Source organism: Mesoplodon bidens, assembly GCF_964165515.1.
Source record: "Mesoplodon bidens genome assembly, chromosome: 5".
Taxonomy (NCBI): Eukaryota; Metazoa; Chordata; class Mammalia; order Artiodactyla; family Ziphiidae; genus Mesoplodon; species Mesoplodon bidens.
The window spans coordinates 95,710,280-95,733,563 of NC_138161.1; the positions used below are offsets into that span (position 1 = coordinate 95,710,280).

The window sequence follows — 23,284 nt, forward strand, 5'->3', positions numbered from 1 at the left end:
TAACAGACTGGGCTTTCTCCTTTATTTTTAGAAATAATGTAGTTTTATTGAATACATTAGATATTTTAAAGAGATACATCCTGAGATGTTTAGGAATTCCCTAATTTCAAATAGCACTCAGTCCAACATCATTTCCCCACAACTGAGAGAATAAAGCCATGCTAAGAGATGACGCTTCGTGCTAGCTGGACTAGCCACTCTGGGTTTGCCTCTACCTATCAGCATCCCAGGGCATTAGGCCTTTGTGCCTCAGCTAAATTATGTTGACTTCTAAGGTCACTTTCGAATTATCAAAATTGCAAATGATAAATTCATGGATGCCTAGCCTCTACTAAAATTGAAATATAACAGTACAGTTAAGAGACAGGTACTGGGACTTCCCTGGTGGCACAGTGATTAAGAATCAGCCTGCCAATGCGGGGGACACGGGTTCGAACCCTGGTCCAGGAAGATCCCACATGCCGCGGAGCAACGAAGCCCATGTGCCACAACTACTGAGCCTGTGCTCTAGAGCCCACGAGCCACAACTACTGAAGCCCCCGCACCTAGAGCCCGTGCTCCGCAACAAGAGAAGCCACCGCAATAGGAAGCCTGTGCACCACAACGAAGAAGAGTAGGCCCTGCTTGCTGCAACTAGAGAAAGCCCGCGCAGCAATGAAAACCCAATGCAGCCATAAATAAATAAATAAATAAATAAATAAATAAATTTATTTATTTATTTAAAAAATTAAAAAAGAATTCTATATTCAGCAAAACTCATTCCAGAGTGAAGGTGAAATAAAGGCTTTATATTTAAAGAAAAAAAAGGTACTGAATAACTACAATATGCCAGTGCTATGGGGGAGGTCACAGAAATTTGAGATAAGGGTTATATTTGGATAGAGAGAAAAATACATACACAAAATATATAAGCTACTTTATAAATTAAGTATAAAGTAAGACTAAACAAAGTTGAAATCAGATTACGCATTCTATTCATCAGTCTTCGCTCCAACTAAATTTTGGCCATTTAAAAAAATAAACCCATGTGAAAGAATAAAGGTTTGCTATTCTTAAGAATATCCAGAAGATTATGCTGCATACTCTGAAGGTAAGGCTAAAGGTAGTTTCAAAAACAATATATTTAAGGCCTGTAAAAGTGACACTGCATTCATAAATTCTCATACATTAAAGTCACATTATTTACAGCTTCACCTATTACGGTGAAGGGACAAAAGGATCAAATTGCACATTAGGTTTGGAGACAGCGAGGAGGAAAAGCCAGTGCAGTTAATTTCTTCAATTGCTTATTTCATTTCACCAAGCCCTGCAATAACATGAGCTCACATTCTATGCAGCTGAAGTATTTGGACCTTCCTTTTAACAATCCAAAAAGATTTAATCATCTACTTACACAGAACAGATTGATGAATAGAAAGACAAAACTTTTGAAAGGATATACATTAAAATGTTAACAGTAGCTATTTCTGGATGGTGAAACTACATAAGACTAATTTTTTTTACCTGATTTTTCTAGTTTTTTGACAATGAACATGTATTAGTTATATAAAAGCTTAACACATGTCATCTGATGTAACGATACATTTTAGTACTAATGGTACTTGTGCTCACCTGACAAAACGTTCCACATAGGGCATTGCAAAGAATCGTTTTCTATTGTATCTTTTATTTAGGTACCAAGGTATAGGCCACTGCTTGAACTTGTGCCTGCCAAGAAAACAAAAGGTATCACCCTACAGAAAACATTTAATACATTTTCACTTTTTTACAGAGTTTTAGCCTTCTTTGAACTAAATATGTTTTCAATAAAATGAGATGTAATTGGCTTTTTAAAGATTTAAAAATTTTTATAGTTTAAATATGACACTTATGAATCCACTGCAAAATTGCAGATGTTAATATTTTGCAATGTTTGCTTCAGATCACTCTTTTAAAAATATATATATATAAAAGTTTAAAGACACAGCCTAAGTTATCTACTTTCACAATAACAATAGCTTCTAGCCATAAACTGGAGTGTATCATTACCAGATGTATTTTGTACTTTTACTACATATATATGTGTGTACTAATTTTATATATGTACACATACACATGTATACACACACATAATTTGAAACATTGATATTTACATGTATATGTTTTGTTTTTAAAATGTAAGTAAATTGCACCAACTGATATAGATATCTATTATCTATCTCAACATAACCTAAAAAAATCATAACGCTGAGTAGGAAAAAAGGAAATTGTGAATTCATACTGTAACATTTATTTGAAAATATTTCAATTAAAAAAGTAACAGGATTAATTTCAGGGCATATAACCAATCTTCTCTAAAAATCCATAATTAATCTATAATATCAGAAGCCTAAGTTCCAATCTCTTTGTAATTTTGGCATTTAGCATATAATCTGACAGTCAGTGCCACTGGAGCAATGCACCACACTGCTTTAAGCAGAATAGATAGAGGCACCGAATTCCCTCAGTTCATCAGGAATCCCCTCAGTTCGTCAGGATGATAGTCTACCACTATTTTTCAACAACCAAGGGAAAGACACATCCAAAAAGTATTCTCTGATATTACTGCCACATGATTTTTTGTCAGAAAAAAAAATTTAGATGTAATGTTTTAAAGAATCTCTGCATTTAAAAGGCTAATTTAAATATTTTAACATGCAACAGAAAATTAGGGAAAAGGCATTGGAATTATAATGTTTCATTTAATAAGCTACATTGGAAAGATGATGTAACTGCTTTTTTTTTTTTTCCTGGCCACGCAACATGTGGGATCTTAGTTCCCAGACCAGGATTTGAACCGGAGCCCCCTGCATTGGAAGCGCTACATCTTAACCACTCAACCACCAGGCAAGTCCTGATATAACTGCTTTGTTCCCTACTTTGTTTAACTCCAGGAAAGTTAAAAAGCAAAAATTTTTAAACCTTAATGAGAATAGCACTCTTACAGATTCTAAAATTGACACACATTCTCTCCCGTATCCTCACCCCTTCCTAACTGGCCTCAATTGGATTAATCCCAATAAAGTTTAGTAGAAAATAAAATAGATCAAAGTTCTTAGGCAGGTGTTTTGGCAATTCCTCTCTTTTCTGTACTGGATTACACGGTTACAGACAACACAGCCACTCCCCTAAATGTGGCTCCAAGCAGCCCCATTACCGCAAACTCCATTAAAAGAATCTACCAAATGCATTAAGTGCTGTTTTGTAGTGTCATTTCAAGAGTACAGGGAAGGTCTCCAACCACCCAAAATGCCTTCCTCATCTTGCTGACTGATGACAAAAATTTTACTAAAGATGCTTCCTTTTGGTAGTTCAACCCAAATGCAAATAAACCCCTGGAAGAGGGAATATACTGGGTCTTCTCCATTACTTATACCTCAGCGTGAATGTTTACTAACACATCCTTTCCCAACGTCTGACAGGACTTTGGAACTGGACACAGGGGACAAGATGCCACAGAGGTGGAAAGAGTGAATGAAAATAAACTGGTTTATTTTATTCAAAATTTGGTCTAGGGCCTATCCTAATGGCAATGGGAGCAAACTGAGACCGGCTCATGTGGCCTTATTCCTGGAGAACTTCTTTTTTAATAGTTCCAGGTTCTTAATGGGCAAAGAGGATAGGTGTGTCCTAAAATTAGCTTCATGGGATTTATAACCCTCTAAAATTACATGTGCATATGTAACTTTTTCCTGGGGGAAGGATCTATAACTTTCATCAAATTCTTAAAAGGTCATTTGATTCACATAAGATTAAGAACCACTATTATAAAGAACCTATAAATAACTGAATCATGGGAATGGGATGCCTGGCTACCAGATACAGCTACCTTCATTCATATCCTGAAGTTCAAAAGGGGTTTGGGGGCCTCTTTGCATATTACATACAGCTAATATATCTCATATTCTTAAAAGATGCTGGATGGGGAATGAGGCATGGGACTTCACTCTCATCTTAGAAGAGCCACTATGTACCAGATGATTCTTCCAAAGATATCTCTTCTCCAAGCACCAGGTCTAGCTTTTTCTTGACCAGTCTGAAGAAGTCTGAGGGCATCTTCCCTTTCCTGAACAACTTTATCTAATGCATCCATGGAATCTACTACCTGAGAAGAGAATAGAAAGATATAATTTCAACAATCACCACATGACAGAATTCCAAAGAAAGAAAACACATAATGACTATGCTACAGAAAACCTATGATGAATCTTCTTGTCAAAGAACCATTCTGTCAAATATTTCCTAAAAATCTTTCTGGCTGGGTATACATATACATAGGTGTCTGTAATATCACGTTTTGTAATTTTTTTAGTTTAGTTTCATTTAAATGAAAATCTATTCAGCTCAAATTTCCATATATTACTTTTGTTTGGAGTAGGATACACTTGCATAGATTCCTTTTGGAGACCCAATTTGACTCATCATTTTAAAACTCAATGAGCTATTAAGAAGTGATTAACAGCTGCTTTTTAAATATTAAAACCTATGTTTTGGCCTTAATTAATTAGTGTGTCCCTAACACTCAGATACAGAAATTTTGACCTACTTGGCAGCTGTTGCTATTATAGGGAATGGAATACCAACCTATCCTGATACTAATCTACAAAGATCCATCAAGACACAAGAAGATACCATTAGAACTTCTATTTTTTATCTCTTTCTTTTAACATTTCTATTATGTTTGACATTGTACATAATAATATATTGGCTGAGCAATACATACTTATTCAAAAATAAATACTCATACATTGGGGATTGTAATGACAGGTGAGCTAAATTTTTTCATAATTCTAAATCCTGAGAGCCATTTTTACGTAGTGATATATGTGTATTATCTTAAGCATCATAACAGATATGAAATACTGCATATACATACTTGTTCCTTATAAGAAACCTAAAAAGGGGAGGGGTATTAGATTATAAAGATAATTCCCCAGGTAGCTGTGGAACCTAAGAGAGATGTGAAAGCCACATATTTAGATAAGCTACTTCATAACCTATATATGCAGCTCTCACTCAGCACTTTTATGGCCTACTTGACTCAAAGCCACACTAAATCCTCACACTACACGAATTTCTACAAAATCCTTGAGAAATAAAAGATGGGTAAGAATGACAAATCCTATCTTGAAGACAGACAAACTTAGAAGAGTGAAGAGACTACACTGATGAGGGCCTAATACAAAGTTCTCTGACCCTTAGGAACTCAGTAAACCTGGCTGTTGACTGACTACATTAAAGAGTCTGCCCAAGGTCAGGGCTGAGGTTCCTAACTGAAATCTAATGTTAGCTCACAAAGATAGAAAATAAATGGCTACCAAGTCCACAGAGTTAACATCCAATTATTCATGTTCAAAGATAGAAAATAAATGGCTACCAAGTCTACAGAGTTAACATCCAATTATTCATGCTCATGCCAACAGATGAGAAAGAAAATCAAAAGTATCAATTAGATACACCCCATTCAAAAAAGCCAACTTCAAAGAGCTTTCTTTTCTAGTTTACAACTTTCCCAGAGCCAAAAGTGTCCTTACATAGTTCCGAAGCTTCAGCTTATATCTTAAATTGAGAATAATTCTTTTAAAACTTTTCTTGATAAATTTTCGTTAGTAGTATGTCACAAAGCACTGAGAAAACTGTATTTGAGGTTAAAAAATTATAATCACTTTCAGTTTAAAACTTTTACTATTTTAGATTCTACTAATTCAGAAAGTATAGTACATATATGATTTACTGGGCTGAAGTTCACCTCTGAAATATATTCTTTAAAGCAGGGAGAGGGGATAATCTATTATTGCAGTTTAAAAGTCTTATCAGAACAGCACCATTATAGCAAAAGCTTTTTCATCAAATAAACAATGTGCTACTTATAAACAGCCGATCCACCTAGAAGAGTCTCTAAAGCATAACTTTCCTTAAAAGAAGAGTTGCCAAATATACCTAAAAATAAAGTAACATTACTTTACAAATGTTTTGTAGCAATGAAAACATGTACCACCCAGATCTTAGTTTCTAAATATACCATTCTCCATTCAAAGGAATCAGGGTTCCTCTGTAAAACAGCTGATTCCAGGGTTGGGGCAGGAAAAGTACAAGATGAATCCAGAATATCTTGCTATTCCTCATCAAAGAATGATGAGGACATATAGGCAAGGAAAACACACTGGCCAAATCTAGAATGATGATATTAAAGGATTTTAACTCATTGAATAAAATTTGAATGCATGACTCAAGAAAGAAAAGGGAAAGGAAAGGAAGACATGGAGAAAAGGAAAAGCCCTTTCTTACAGAAGAAAGCTAACAAATAATGTAGAATGAACAATGAAATTAGAAAATCACCATTTAGCAAACATCACAGTAATAATCACTGACTGAGGCAAAAATCATCATCAATAGATGCTAAAACCAATGAGTCCAAGTTGGAGGGTTTAAAAGATATTTACATGATCTCAATGTAAAGAAAAATGTAGTTACTCTACAGTGGAGAAACCTGACACCAGGCTAACCAAATTACTAATGCTAACAAGTTCAGTAACAGAACAAATCAACATTGCATGCCTCTTCATATGATGCACTGTGAAGAATACAGCATCACTTCTATGATATTACTGCCAATCATCATGATTATCATGAGAAACATCACAAACCCAAATTGGCCCATCCTCTTCAACAGTGTCAATGTCATGAAACACAAAGAAAGACTGAGTAATCAGATCAAGGAGACTCAAGAGACAACACTGAAAACACACCAGCCAGGGTTTTTTTTGCTATAAAAGGACATGTTGGAATAACTAATGAAATTTCAGTAAGATCTGTAGATTATAGTATTGTATCAATGTTAATTTCCTGATTTTGAAAACTGTACAGTGGTTATATAAGGAAATATCCTTGGTTTTTTTGGCAATATACACTAAAGTAGTTACGGGTAAAGGGATAGCACATATATAACTTTCAAACAGCTGAGGAAAAATGTAGTTATGTGGAGAGGAGGCAAAGACGGATAAAGCAAATGTGGTAAAATACATAGGGAATTTGGGTGAAGGATGCCTCTTTGTATTTTTCTTGTAATTTTTCTGTCAGCCTAATGTTTTATCAAAATAAAGTTTAAAAACGCCAAAATATGATTAACTCAATGTTTATAAAGGCAGAATAACCTTCTCCATAATTAGGGTAAATAATTGAGATTTTATCCCACACCTTCTTTGACTCTCTGCAGGAATATCAGGTCCTAATGGCGGTGAGCAGTGTGGGGAAAGAAACCTGAAGCAGCTGAGGTAAGGTAGCAAGACTGAAGCCATTACAAAAAGCTGGGTTCCAATCTCACTGACTACTTACTATGAAACAGAAAAAAATCAATAAAGAGCTGACCCTGAAAGCACTCTATGAAAAAAAGAAACAACCTGATAAATCTAACTAAATAAAACATAAAACCTCTACATGGAAGAAATACCTTAAACATGTACAGCCATGAAAAAAATAATGGCAGATCTTCTGCACTTACTGATACGGAAAAATCTCCAAAATACACTAGTAGGTAGAAGACGCAAGTTTCAGAAGAGTATATACTGTATAACCACATTTGTGTAAATAAAAATAATCGGGCACATGCAGAGAAAAATTCTGATGAAATTCTGATGGATGAATAGGAAACACACAGGATTGATTACCTCTAGGAATGGAAATAAAGAACCCAAGTGATTTCTTTTTAATGATGAAGAAAATCTAACCTAAATAATAGGTGACCTTTTCACAGTAATGTGAACATACTTAATATTATTGAGCTACAGCAGGGGAATCAAGATGGCAGAGTAGGGGGAAGTAGAGCTCACCTCCCCCCCAAAAAACACATCAAAAATACATCTACATGTGGAACAATTCTCACAGAAAACTAACTGGAAACTGGCAGAAGATCTCCTACACAACCAATGCTGCACGAAAGATCTCCATGTAACCAGGTAGAACAGAAAAAAAGGGGCATCAGGTGAGGACCTGTGCCCCTGGGAAGGATCTGTAAGGAACAGAAGGTTCACATGGGCAGACCCTCACTCTAAGGAGGGAGTGGATCAACCCACAATCTGGGCACCCCCATCTCAGTCCTGGGGTCCTGCACGAGGAGACAAGCCCCCTTGCCTGGTGGGAAATCCGCTGAGACAGACAGAAGAGCTAGAGAAGCCTTGACCCTACTTGGGAGGAGTGCACGCATGCTGGCTTGCTAACAATTAGGTCTGAGAGAGCCTTGCACTGACAGCTGCTGTCTTGCTGTACTTCCCAATCTGAAACGTCTAATGCCCCGACCTCGCTCACTCCACACCATAGACTGGCAGGAGATCAGGGCAAAGATTCCGTCTACTTAGGCAGAGACAGACCAGGGTGCCTGGGATGTGATCTGGGCAGAGCCACAGAGACTATTATCAGTGCACACATGGGAGCAGTGTCTAGTCAGGCAGACACTGTCAGAGGGCGCATTGGGCACTGGCCACAAGAATGCAAAGCAGCTAAGCACTGAATCTCAGGCAGACAGGCCCAGGGCAAGAGTACCCAGATAGGCCAGGCTTGGTGTCCCAGAGAGAGCACCCTGGTTCTGCCCTCTCTGTGCAGCTGAGCACTAGATCTGGGGAAGACAGGTCCTGGAGAAGTCTGTCACAGAGGCAGCCCAGATCTCAGGCTGTAGCACAGCCACCTCAATTCCTGCAGACACAATGCCCCAACCTCCACCCTACTCCACGCCACAGCCTTGCACTAGATCTGGAACAAACACAACACAGAAAGTGATAGGACCCTGGGATGCTTCCAAACAGAACCACACAGGTGGTGCACAGGTTTGCTGTGACCACAGGAGCCTCACTTGCTTCAGCAATCACCTCCTTTGGGCCAGGGCAACAGAGACTAATTGAACCTGACCCTCAGGCTTCTACTCCAACAACTGGGGAGCAGACCCCACCCCTGACTGGGCAGTGACAGCTACAGAGCCAAGAGGAAGCCCTGCCTCACATCCAGCCCAGACTCTAGACACCAGTCACAGCCCCTATCAAGGAAATAACGATGAGTACTCTTAAGAAGGACATGACTAGCATCCAAAACCAGCCCTCACACCAAAAATACTGGACACAGTCTACACAGGGACACTCCCACATAAAAACATCCCTTTAAGACCACAATAGATAACTGTTTTTCCTGAATTCAGAGACAGAGAAAGTTCAGTAAACCGAAAAAACAGAAGAACTGCTCCCAATTTAAAAAAACAAGAGAAATCCCCTGAAAGAACAAGTAATAAAATAGACCTCACCAGTCTACGGACCCTGAGTTCAAAATGGAAACAGTAAAAGCAGGGACTTCCCTGGTGGCGCAGTGGTTAAGAATCCACCTGCCAATGCAGGGGACACGGGTTCAATCCCTGGTCCGGGAAGATCCCACATGCCGTGGAGCAACTAAGCCCGTTGCTCACACACAACTTGTGCTCACCCACAACTCCTGAGCCTGCGCTCTAGAGCCCATGAGCCACAACTACTGAGCTCATGTGCCACAACTAATGAAGTCTGCACACCTACAGCCCATGCTCCACAAGAGAAGCCACTGTAATGAGAAGCCCATGGACTGTGATGAAGAGTAGCCCCTGCTCGCCCCAACTAGAGAAAGCCCATGAGCAGCAACGAAGACCCAACACAGCCAAAAATAAATAAATAAACACATAATTTTAAATAAATAAATAAATAAAAGCAGATAAAAATAATAAAAATAAAGATCACTATAACAAGGAACCAGAAGCTTTATAAAGATGAACCAATCAAAATTAGACAATTCAATTGCCGGTATGAAAACCAACCTAGAAGCAATGAATAGCACACTAAATGACACAGAAGGACAAATAAGTACTCTGGAAGACAGAATAATGGAAACTACCCAATCAAAATAGCAGACAGAAAGACAAATGAAAAAAATGAAAGCACCACAACAAAGAGTAGCCCCCACTCACTGCAACTAGAGAAAGCCCTCATGCAGCAACAAAGATCCAGTACAGCCAAAAATATTTTTTTAATTTAAAAATAAATAAATAAAAATAAATTTAAAAAAATGAAAGCAACAGACGAGATCTATGGGATACTATAAAGCACTCCAGCCTACACATAATAGGGATTCCAAAAGGAGAAGAGAGAGAGAGAGAGAGAAGGGGATCAAAAATGTATTTGAAGAAATTATGGCTGAAAACTTCCCAAACCCAAAGAAGGAAACAGATATCAAGGTACAGGAAGCATAGGGGGTCCCAAACAAGAGGAACCCAAACAGACTCACACCAAGACATATCATAATTAAAACAGCAAAAGGTAAAGATAAAGAGAAGATTCTAAAGGCAGCAAGAGAAAAACAAAAAGTCAGTTACAAGGGAACTCCCATAAAGCCAGAAGGGAGTAGCACAATATACTCAAGCCCTGAAAGGGGAAAATCCTGCAACCTAGGATACTCTACCCTGCAAGATTATCATTTAGAATAGAAAGAGAGAGAATATCTCAGACAAGCAAAAATTAAAATAATTCAGCAATACTAAACTTACCCTAAAAGAAATATTGAAGGGTCTTCTCTAAATAGAAAAGAAGAAAGACTCTATAGGAAAGGGAAAATCACAGTAGGAAAGGCAAATATATAAAAGGACTGAAAATCATTTAAATAAGCCAGTACATAGATTAAAAAACAAAGAAATTTTGTAAAAGCAATGATAACTACAATTAACAGCAAAAGGATAAGCATGAAGATGTAAAACAGGACACCAAAATCACAACATGTTGGGGAGGGAAGAATAAAAATGTAGATCTTTTAGAATGTGTTTGAACTTGTATGATTATCAGATTAAAGCAACTAGATATAGTTATGGGTCAACATACCATACTTATGATATGGTAACCACATATCAAAAACCTACAATAGATTCACAAAAACAAAAAGAAAGGAACTCAAGGGAATTCCCTGGTGGTCCGGTGGTTAGGACTCTGTGCTTTCACTGCCAAGCGCACAGGTTCAATCCTTGGCTGGGGAGCTAAGAATCCTGCAAGCCATGCAGCATGGCAAACAAAAAAAAAAAAGGAACTCAAGCATACTGCAAAAGAAAATAATCAAGCCACAAAAGGAAAAACAAAAAGAAGAAATTAACAAAGAAAAACTATAAAATAACCCCTGGAAAACAAAGATTAAAATGGAAAAAAGTACATACTAATAAATAATTACTTTAAATGTCAATGGACTAAATGCTCCAATCAAAAGACACAGATTAGGGCTTCCCTGGTGGCGCAGTGGTTGAGAGTTCGCCTGCTGATGCAGGGGACACGGGTTCGTGCCCTGGTCCGGGAAGATCCCACATGCCGCGGAGCGGCTGGGCCTGTGAGCCATGGCCGCTGAGCCTGCGCGTCCGGAGCCTGTGCTCTGCAATGGGAGAGGCCACAACAGTGAGAGGCCCGTGTACTGCAAAAAAAAAAAAAAAAAAAAAAAAAAAAAAAAAAGACACAGATTGGCAGACTGGATTAAAAAACCAAGAACCTACAATATGCTGCCTGAGAGACTCACTTCATGGTGAAAGACATAGTCTGAAAATGAGGGGATCAAAAAAGATATTTCATGCAAATGGAAATGACAAGAAAGTGGGGTAGCAATACTCCTATCAGACAAAATAGACTTTAAAACAAAGGCCATAAAGAAAGACAAAGGACACTATATAATGATAAAAGGATCAATACAGAAGAGGATATTACACTCGTCAACATATATGCACCCAATATAGGAGCACCTAAATATATAAAATGAATACTAACAGATGTAAAGGGAGAAACGGACAATAATACAATAATTGCAGGAGACTTTAACACCCCACTGACATCAATGGACAGATCATCCAGATAGAAAATCAATAAGGTAACAGAGGTCCTAAATGACACAACAGACTAGTTGGACTTAATTGACATATGGGACACTACATTAAAAAAAAACAGAATACACATGCATTCAAGCATGCATGGAACATTCTCTAGGATAGACCACATACTAGGTCACTAAACAAGCCTCAACAAATTTAAGCAAATAGAAATTATCTCAAGCATCTTTTCTGACCATAATGGTATAAAACTAGAAATGCACCACAGTGAGAAAAATGGGAAAAGAACAAACACATGGAAACTAAAGAACATGCTACAAAAAAACCAATGGGTCAATAATGAAATCAGAGAAGGAATCAGAAAATACCTCAAGACAAAAGACAATAACCACCACTGGGATGCCACAAAAGCAGTTCTAAGAGGGAAGTTCATAGCAATACAGGCCTTCCTCCTGAAACAAGAAAAATCTCAAATAAACAACCTAAACTACCACCTAAAAGAATTAGAAAAAGAAGAACAAACAAAACCTAAAGTCTTCAGAAGGAAGGAAATAATAAAGATCAGAGAGGAAATAAAATAGAGATTAAGAAAAAACAATAGAAAAGATCAATAAAACTAAGAGCTGGTTTTTTGAAAACATAAACAAAATTAACAAACCTTTAGCCAAGCTTACCCAGAAAAAAGGACCCAAATAAACAAAATAAGAAATGAAAGAGGAGAAATAACAACCAATATCACAGAAATACAAAAAATCATAAGAGAATACTATGAATAGTTATATGTCAACAAGTTGAAAAACCTAGAAGAAATGGACACGTTTCTAGAAACATACAGCCTACCAAAAGTGAGTTAAGAAGAAACAGATTATTTGAACAGATCATCACTAGAAGTGAAATAGAATATGTAATTTAAAAACTCCCTGCAAACAAGAGTCCAGGACCGACTGCTTCACTGGGGAATTCTATCAAACATACAAAGAACTTATACACTTATACCAAACCTTCTCAAACTATTCCAAAAGACTGAAGAGGTGGGAACACTCCCAAAGATATTCTATGAAGCCACCAGTAGCCTGATTGATACCAACACCAAAGACACTACAAAAAAAAAGAAAATTACAGGTCAACACCTTTGATGAATATAGACACAAAAAATTTCAATAAAATATCAGCAAACTAAATCCGGCAATACTTAAAAAGGATCATACACCATGATCACGTTGGATTCACTCCAGGGTCACAAGGATGGTTCAACATAGGCAAATCAATCAATGTGATACACCACATTAACAAAAGGAAAGACAAAAAGCACATGAGCAAGCATCTCAATAGATGCACAAAAAGCATTTGACAAAATGCAACATCCATTCATGTTAAAAGCTCTCACCAAAGTGGGTAGAGAGGGAACATATCTCAACATAATAAAAGCCCTTTACGACAAACCTACAGCCAACATAATACTAAATGGTGAAAAGCTGAAAGCCTTCCTGCTAAATTCAGGAATAAAGATGCCCACTCTCACCACTTCTTTTCAATGTAGTACGTAGTATTGGATGTCCCAGCCTCAGCAATCAGAAAAGAAAAAGAAATAAAAGGTATCCAAATTGGAAGGGAAGAAGTAACACTGTCACTATTTGCATATGACATGATACTCTATATAGAGAACTCTGAAGTCTCCACACAAGAATAAATGAATTCAGCAAGGTAACAGGATATAAAATTAATATACAGAAATCTGTTGCATTTTTTTACACTAACAATGAAATACCACAAAGAGAAAGTTAAAAAAAATTTTTTTAATTGTGTCAAAAAAAACAAAGCCTAGGAATAAACTTAACCAAGGTGAAAGACCTATACACTGAAAACTATAAAACACTGATAAAGGAAACTGAAGATGATTCAAAGAAATGAAAAGATACCTTATGCCCTGGGATTGGAAGACATAATACTGTTAAAATAGCCATACTACCCAAAGCAATCTACAGATTTAACGCAACCCCTATCAAAATACTCATGACACTTTTCACAGAACTAGAACAAATAATCTTAAAATTTATATGGAACCACAAAAGACCCAGAATTACCAAAGCAATCCTGAGAAAAAGGAACAAAGCTGAAGGTACAACCCTTTCAAACTTCAGAACTATACTACAAAACTACAGTAATCCAAACACAGTGGCGTTGGCACAAAAACGGACATATAAATCAATGGAACAGAATAGAGAGTCCAAAAATAAACCCATGCACCTACAGTCAATTAATCTACGACTTCAGACTATACTACAAAACTACAGTTATCAAAACACTATGGTACTGGCACAAAAAGAGACAGATCCATGGAAGAGAATAGAGAGCCCAGAAATAAACCCACACACCTATGGTCAATTAATCTTAGATGAAGGAGGCAAGACTATACAATGGAGAAAAGAATCTCTTCAGCAAATGGTGTTGGGAAAGCTGGACAGCCACATGTAAATCAATAAATTAGAACACTCCCTTACGCCATATGAAAAAATAAACTCAAAATGGTTTAAAGGCCTAAATATAAGACATGATACCATAAAACTCCTAGAAGAGAACATAGGCAAAATGTTCTTAGACATAAATCATAGCAATATTTTCTTAGATCAGTCTCCCAAAGCAAATAAAAACAAAAATAAACAAATGGGACATAATCAAAATGTAAACGCTTTTGCAAAGCAAAGGAAACCATCAACAAAATGAAAAGACAACATATAGAACAGGAGAAAATATTTGTAAATGATGCGACTGACAAGAGGTTAATATCCAAAATACACAAACAGCTCATACAACTCAATATTGAAAAAACAAACAACCTAATCAAAAAATGGGCAGAAGACCTAAATAGACATTTCCCCAAAGACATACAGATGGCCAACAGCCACACAAAAAGATGCTCAACATCGTTAATTATTGAAGAAATGCAAATCAAAACCAAATGAGATACCACCTCACACCGGTCAGAATGGCTATCATCAAAATGTCTACAAATAATAAATACTGGAGAAGGTGTGAAGAAAAGGGAACCCTTCTGCACTTTTGGTGGGAATGTAAATTGGTGCAGCCACTACAGAAAATTTTCCTTTAAAAACTAAAAATAGTGGTACCATATGATCCAGCAATCCCATTCCTTGGTATACTTCTGGAAAAAAGAAAAACTCGAATTTGGAAAGATACATGCACCCCAGTGTTCACAGCAGCACTATTTACAACAGCCGAGACATGGAAACAACTGAAGCGCCCATGAACAGACAAGTGGCTTAGGAAGATGTGACGTATATATACAAATACATATATACACACACACACATGTATATACATACATACATACACACACACACACAAGCACAATGGAATATTACTCAGACACAATAAAGAATGAAATACTGCCATTTGCAGCAACATGGATGAACCTAGAGAATATTATACTTAGTGAAGTCAGACAGAGAAAGATCAGTATCATGATATCGTTTATATGCTGAATCTAAAAAAAAAGATACAAATGAATCTATATACAAAACAGAAACAGACTCACAGACAGAGAAAAAAAACGTATGGTTACCAAAGAGAAGAGGGAGTGGGGGAAGGGTAAATTAGGAATATGGAATTAACAGATAGAAACTACTATACATAAAATAGATAAGCAACAAGGATTTACTGCACAGCACAGGGAATTATGTTCAATATCTTGTAATGACCCATATTGGAAAACAATCTGGAAAAAAATACATATATATAAAACTAAATCACTATGCTGTACACCTGAAACTAACACAATTTTATAAATTAACTATGCTTTAATTAAAACACTGTACACTTAAAAATGGTTAAGATGATAAGTTTTGTTATGGGTTTTTTACATCAATTTTAAAAAAAAGCATTAAATAAATCTGACCTAGTTGGTGCAGAAGTAGCTAAACCAGAACTAGAAATGTAAAATAGTGCAGGTACTTTAGAAAACGGTTGGGCTGTTTCCTAAAATTTCAAACACAGATTTAGCAAACAACATAGCAGTTTTACTCCTAGGTATCTACCCAAGATAAATAAAAACATATGTCCACGCATATGCTGGGGGCTGTAGGTAGGAATGGGAGTGACTGCAGATGGGCATGAGATTTCTTTTTGGGGTGATGGAAATGTTCTAAATTAGACAGTAGTGATAGTTGCATAACTCTGTAAATTTCCTAAAAATCAAGCAGAAATAGAAAGAAAGAAATCTACTTGCCAAGAATTATAGGAACCATACACTCACGCCTTTTAGCTTTTATCCCACACTCAGCAGTCTCCAGCCTCCCACAAATCTCACCTTTTCTAACCGCTCCGGACTTGGCATTGGCAATCTCTGCCGCTTAGCCTCCTGTTCTAGAGTTAGAAGCATGTTTCTTTCTTTCAGGAGAACATACCTATATCAAAAAACAGAGCTTGTAATGCTATTCTGTGCTTATATTAATAAAATTGTGATTTTTTGACATCAAAATTAATGATCTGTACTCAAAAGTCCTTTAGAATAATCCTTTATATAGAGCTATATCTATTCTTACTCATTTGTTCAATAAATTTTCCATGTGCCACATACTGCATTAAGTGCCAGAAGAGTTACAAAAAAGCATAAAACGTAGTCCCTACATTCCAAGTGGAGAGGGAAGATGGAAGATAAATAACACTTATTCAGTTCCTGTTATACACCAGGCAATGTGCTAAATAAGTACATTATATACATTTATTTCACTGAATTCTCACAACAATTCTGAAGTTGGAACTATCTACACATTCTAAATGAAGAAACTAAAGCTGAGACAAGTAAGGTTTGGGAGGCACATGGCTAATTCAAAATTCAAATCCTGAACTCCCTGGGTGGAAAACCCATTCTATTTTTAGCCCACTATGCTCCCTCCACAACTGAAATGTGGTGTGGTATACTCAGTGGTATAGACACCAACTACCAGGAGAATTAAGTGGGAGAGATGAGACATTCCTTCTGGCTAAGATGATCAACGAAAGCTTCATAGAGATGGGATATGTTAGTCTGGAAAGGAAACCAAAGCAAACACAATCAAATCACTGAAATCAAAACACTGAGGTGGTAAAGCTCAAGTGTGAGTGACTTTTGTGAATAAATAAGTTTGATTGAGAATCAGAGCTGGAAGAAAGGAAAGGAAATAAATGTGGAGGGCAAAGAAAATGAAACAAAGGAATTGGGGTACTTTTTGGTATGGAAGAAGACAATCTGGGGGGAAGGAATGGCAGAAGATAAACTATTTGGCTTTAGCCAGGATGAATATTAAAACTGCCTTAACTATCCCTTTATGAATAACCAACAGTAAACGTGCTTTAAAACAACGTATTTTTTACCATGAATCTGTGCTGTTTTTTTTTTTTAATTAGTTTCTGCTTTATAACAAAGTGAATCAGTCATACATATACATCTGTTCCCACATCCCTTCCCTCATGCATCTCCCTCCCTCCCACCCTCCCCATCCCACCCCTCCAGGCGGTCACAAAGCACCGAGCTGATCTCCCTGTGCTCTGCGGCTGCTTCCCACTATCTATCTACCTTACGTTTGGTAGTGTATATATGTCCATGCCTCTCTTTCGCTTTGTCACAGCTTACCCTTCCCCCTCCCCATATCCTCAAGTCCATTCTCAAGTAGGTCTGTGTCTTTATTCTCGTTTTGCCCCTAGGTTCTTCATGACATTTTTTTTTTAAATTCCGTATATATGTGTTAGCATACGGTATTTGTCTTTCTCTTTCTGACTAACTTCACTCTGTATGACAGACTCTAGGTCTATCCACCTCATTACAAATAGCTCAGTTTCGTTTCTTTTTATGGCTGAGTAATATTCCATTGTATATATGTGCCACATCTTCTTTATCCATTCATCCGATGATGGACACTTAGGTTGTTTCCAGCTCCGGGCTATTGTGAATAGAGCTGCAATGAACATTTTGGTACATGTCTCTTTTGGAATTATGGTTTTCTCAGGGTATATGCCCAGTAGTGGGATTGCTGGGTCATATGGTAGTTCTATTTGTAGTTTTTTAAGGAACCTCCATACCGTTCTCCATAGTGGCTGTACCAATTCACATTCCCACCAGCAGTGCAAGAGTGTTCCCTTTTCTCCACACCCTCTCCAGCATTTATTGTTTCTAGATTCCTTGATGATGGCCATTCTGACTGGTGTGAGATGATATCTCATTGTAGTTTTGATTTGCATTTCTCTAATGATTAATGATGTTGAGCATTCTTTCATGTGTTTGTTGGCAGTCTGTATATCTTCTTTGGAGAAATGCCTATTTAAGTCTTCTGCCCATTTTTGGATTGGGTTGTCTGTTTTTTTGCTATTCAGCTGCATGAGCTGTTTATAAATTTTGGAGATTAATCCTTTGTCAGTTGCTTCATTTGCAAATATTTTCTCCCATTCTGAGGGTTGTCTTTTGGTCTTCTTTATGGTTTCCTTTGCTGTGCAAAAGCTTTGAAGTTTCATTAGGTCCCATTTGTTTATCTTTGTTTTTATTTCCATTTCTCTAGGAGGTGGGTCCAAAAGGATCTTGCTGTGATTTATGTCATAGAGTGTTCTACCTATGTTTTCCTCTAAGAGTTTGATAGTTTCTGGCCTTACATTTAAGTCTTTAATCCATTTTGAGCTTATTTTTGTGTATGGTGCTAGGGAATGATCTAATCTCAAACTTTTACATGTCCCTGTCCAGTTTTCCCAGCACCACTTATTGAAGAGGCTGTCCTTTCTCCACTGTACATTCCTGCCTCCTTTATCAAAGATAAGTTGGCCATATGTGCGTGGGTTTATCTCTGGGCTTTCTATCCTGATCCACTGATCTATCTTTCTGTTTTTATGCCAGTACCAGACTGTCTTAATTACTGTAGCTTTGTAGTATAGTCTGAAGTCAGGGAGCCTGATTCCTCCAGCTCCGTTTTTCGTTCTCAAGATTGCTTTAGCTATTCGGGGCCTTTTGTTTTTCCAAACAAATTTTGAAATTTTTTGTTCTAGTTCTGTGAAAAATGCCATTGGTAGTTTGATAGGGATTGCATTGAATCTGTAGATTGCTTTCGGTAGTAGAGTCATTTTCACAATATTGATTCTTCCAATCCAGGAGCATGGTATATCTCTCCATCTATTTGTATCATCTTTAATTTCTTTCATCAGTGTCTTATAGTTTTCTGCATACAGGTCTTTTGTCTCCTTAGGTAGGTTTATTCCTAGATATTTTATTCTTTTTGTTGCGATGGTAAATGGGAGTGTTTTCTTGATTTCATTTTCAGATTTTTCATCATTAGTGTATAGGAATGCCAGAGATTTCTGTACATTAATTTTATATCCTGCTACTTTACCAAATTCATTGATTAGCTCTAGTAGTTTTTCGGTAGCATCTTTAGGATTCTCTATGTATAGTATCATGTCATCTGCAAACAGTGACAGCTTTACTTCTTCTTTTCCAATTTGGATTCCTTTTATTTCCTTTTCTTCTCTGATTGCTGTGGCTAAAACTTCCAAAACTATGTTGAATAAGAGTGGTGAGAGTGGGCAGCCTTGTCTTGTTCCTGATCTTAGTGGAAATGGTTTCAGTTTTTCACCATTGAGGACAATGTTGGCTGTGGGTTTGTCATATATGGCCTTTATGATGTTGAGGAAAGATCCCTCTATACCTACTTTCTGCAGGGTTTTTATCATAAATGGGTGTTGAATTTTGTCGAAAGCTTTCTCTGCATCTATTGAGATGATCATATGGTTTTTCTCCTTCAACTTGTTAATATGGTGTATTACACTGATTGATTTGCGTATATTGAAGAATCCTTGCATTCCTGGGATAAACCCCACTTGATCATGGTGTATGATCCTTTTAATGTGCTGTTGGATTCTGTTTGCTAGTATTTTGTTGAGGATTTTTGCATCTATGTTCATCAGTGATATTGGCCTGTAGTTTTCTTTCTTTGTGACATCCTTGCCTGGTTTTGGTATCAAGGTGATGTCGGCCTCGTAGAATGAGTTTGGGAGTGTTCCTCCCTCTGCTATATTTTGGAAGAGTTTGAGAAGGATAGGTGTTAGCTCTTCTCTAAATGCTTGATAGAATTCACCTGTGAAGCCATCTGGTCCTGGGCTTTTGTTTGATGGAAGATTTTTAATCACAGTTTCAATTTCAGTGCTTGTGATTGGTCTATTCATATTTTCTATTTCTTCCTGAGTCAGTCTTGGCAGGTTGTGCATTTCTAAGAATGTGTCCATTTCTTCCAGGTTGTCCATTTTATTGGAATAGAGTTGCTTATAGTAATCTCTCATAATCTTTTGTATTTCTGCAGTGTCAGTTGTTACTTCTCCTTTTTCATTTCTAATTCTATTGATTTGAGTCTTCTCCCTTTTTTTCTTGATGAGTCTGGCTAATGGTTTGTCAATTTTGTTTATCTTCTCAAAGAACCAGCTTTTAGTTTGGTTGATCTTTGCTATCGTTTCCTTCATTTCTTTTTCATTTATTTCTGATCTGATCTTTATGATTTCTTTCCTTCTGCTAGCTTTGGGGTATTTTTGTTCTTCTTTCTCTAATTGCTTTAGGTGCAGGGTCAGGTTGTTTACTCGAAATGCTTCCTGTTTCTTAAGGTGGGATTGTATTGCTATAAACTTCCCCCTTAGAACTGCTTTTGCTGCGTCCCATAGGTTTTGGGTCATCGTGTCTCCATTGTCATTTGTTTCTAGGTATTTTTTAATTTCCTCTTTGATTTCTTCAGTGATCACTTCGTTATTAAGTAGTGTATTGTTTAGCCTCCATGTGTTTGTATTTTTTACACATCTTTTCCTGTAATTGATGTCTAGTCTCATAGCATTGTGGTCGGAGAAGATACTTGATACAATTTCAATTTTCTTAAAATTACCGAGGCTTGATTTGTGACCCAAGATATGATCTATCCTGGAGAATGTTCCATGAGCACTTGAGAAAAATGTGTATTCTGTTGTTTTTGGATGGAATGTCCTATAAATATCAACTAAGTCCATCTCGTTTAATGTATCATTTAAAGCTTGTGTTTCCTTATTTATTTTCATTTTGGATGATCTGTCCATTGGTGAAAGTGGGGTGTTAAAGTCCCCTATTATGAGTGTGTTACTGTCGATTTCCCCTTTTATGGCTGTTAGTATTTGCCTTATGTATTGAGGTGCTCCTATGTTGGGTGCATAAATATTTACAATTGTTATATCTTCTTCTTGGATCGATCCCTTTATCGTTATGTAGTGTCCTTCCTTGTCTCTTCTAATAGTCTTTATTTTAAAGTCTATTTTGTCTGATATAAGAATTGCTACTCCAGCTTTCTTTTGATTTCCATTTGCATGGAATATCTTTTTCCATCCCTTTACTTTCAATCTGTATGTGTCTCTAGGTCTGAAGTGGGTCTCTTGTAGACAGCATATATATGGGTCTTGTTTTTGTATCCATTCAGCCACTCTGTGTCTTTTGGTGGGAGCATTTAGTCCATTTACATTTAAGGTAATTATTGATATGTATGTTCCTATTCCCATTTCCTTAATTGCTTTGGGTTCGTTATTGTAGGTATATTCCTTCTGTTGTGTTTCTTGCCTAGAGAAGTTCCTTTAGCATTTGTTGTAAAGCTGGTTTGCTGGTGCTGAACTCTCTCAGCTTTTGCTTGTCTGTAAAGGTTTTAATTTCTCCATCAAATCTGAATGAGATCCTTGCTGGGTAGAGTAATCTAGGTTGCAGGTTTCTCTCCTTCATCACTTTAATTATGTCCTGCCACTCCCTTCTGGCTTGTAGGGTTTCTGCTGAGAGATCAGCTGTTAACCTGATGGGGATTCCCTTGTGTGTTATTTGTTGTTTTTGCCTTGCTGCTTTTAATATGATTTCTTTGTGTTTAATTTTTGACAGTTTGATTAATATGTGTCTTGGTGTATTTCTCCTTGGATTTATTCTGTATGGGACTCTCTGTGCCTCCTGGACTTGATTAACTATTTCCTTTCCCATATTGGGGAAGTTTTCAACTATAATCTCTTCAAATATTTTCTCAGTCCCTTTCTTTTTCTCTTCTTCTTCTGGAACCCCTATAATTCGAATGTTGGTGCGTTTAATGTTGTCCCAGAGATCTCTGAGACTCTCCTCTGTTCTTTTCATTCTTTTTTCTTTATTTTGCTCTGCATCAGTTATTTCCACTATTTTATCTTCCACCTCACTTATCCGTTCTTCTGCCTCAGTTATTCTGCTATTGATCCCATCTAGAGTATTTTTCATTTCATTTATTGTGTTTTTAATCGATGCTTGATTCATCTTTAGTTCTTCTAGGTCCTTGTTAACTGTTTCTTGCATGTTGTCTATTCTATTTCCAAGATTATGGATCATGGAAATAGAATCTTGGATCAGCTTTACTATCATTATTCTGAATTCTTTTTCAGGTAGACTGCCTATTACCTCTTCATTTGTTAGGTCTGGTAGGTGTTTATCTTGCTCCTTCACCTGCTGTGTGTTTTTCTGCCTTCTCATTTTGCTTATGTTACTGTGTTTGGGGTCTCCTTTTTGCCGGCTGCAGATTCGTAGTTCCCGTTGTTTTTGGTGTCTGACCCCAGTGGCTAAGGTTGTTTCAGTAGGTTGTGTAGGCTTCCTGGTGGGGGGGACTAATTCCTGTGCTCTGGTGGTTGAGGCTCGATCTTGTCTTTCTGGTGGACAGGTCCACGTCTGGTGGTGTGTTTTGGGGTGCCTATGGCCTTATTATGTTTTTAGGTAGCCTCTCTGCTAATGGGTGGGGTTGTGTTCCTGCCTTGCTAGTTGCTTGGCATAGGGTGACCCGCACTGTAGCTTGCTGGTCGTTGACTGAAGCTGGGTGCTGGTGTTGGGATGGAGATCTCTGGGAGATTTTCGCTGCTTGATATTATGTGGAGCTGGGAGGTCTCTTGTGGACCCGTGTCCTGAAGTTGGCTCTCCCACTTCAGAGGCACAGCACTGGCTCCTGGCTGCAGCACCAAGAGCCTTTCATCCACCCGGCTCAGAGTAACAGGGAGAAAAAGTAGAAAGAAAGAATTAGTAGAAGAAAGAAAGAGAGAGGGAAAGAAAGGAAGAAGGGAAGAAAGGAAGGAAGGAAGGAAGGAAGAAAGAAAGGAGGGAGGGAGGGAGGAAGGATGGAAAGAAAGAAGGAAAGAAAGGAGGGAGGGAGGGAGGAAGGAAAGGAAGAAAGACAGGAGGGAGGGAGGAAGGAAAGAAAAAGAAAGTGGAAAGAAGAAGGGTGGGAGGGAGGAAAGAAAAAGAAAGAAGGAAAGGAGGAGCGGAGGGAGGGAGGGAGGAAGGGAGAGTAGGAAAAAAAGAAAGAGCAGGTAAAGTAAAATAGAATAAAGTATGAAATATAGTAGCGTTATTAAAATTAGAAAGTAATTATTGAAAAA

At 37.4% G+C, this 23,284-nt stretch overlaps 1 protein-coding gene across 2 annotated transcripts in view; it reads right to left on the reverse strand.

The window, feature by feature from the left end:
- Positions 1–23,284, reverse strand: part of MRPL47 (mitochondrial ribosomal protein L47) — a gene marked incomplete at its 5' end in the record, with an annotated part of 32,128 nt that overhangs the window by 1,293 nt on the left and 7,551 nt on the right. For both annotated transcript variants that reach the window (XM_081235916.1, XM_081235917.1), the window contains 3 exons: positions 1,612–1,707; positions 3,993–4,123; positions 16,203–16,299. In XM_081235916.1, the coding sequence (XP_081092042.1) occupies positions 1,612–1,707; positions 3,993–4,123; positions 16,203–16,299 (324 nt within the window). The remainder of the gene's footprint in view (positions 1–1,611; positions 1,708–3,992; positions 4,124–16,202; positions 16,300–23,284) is intronic.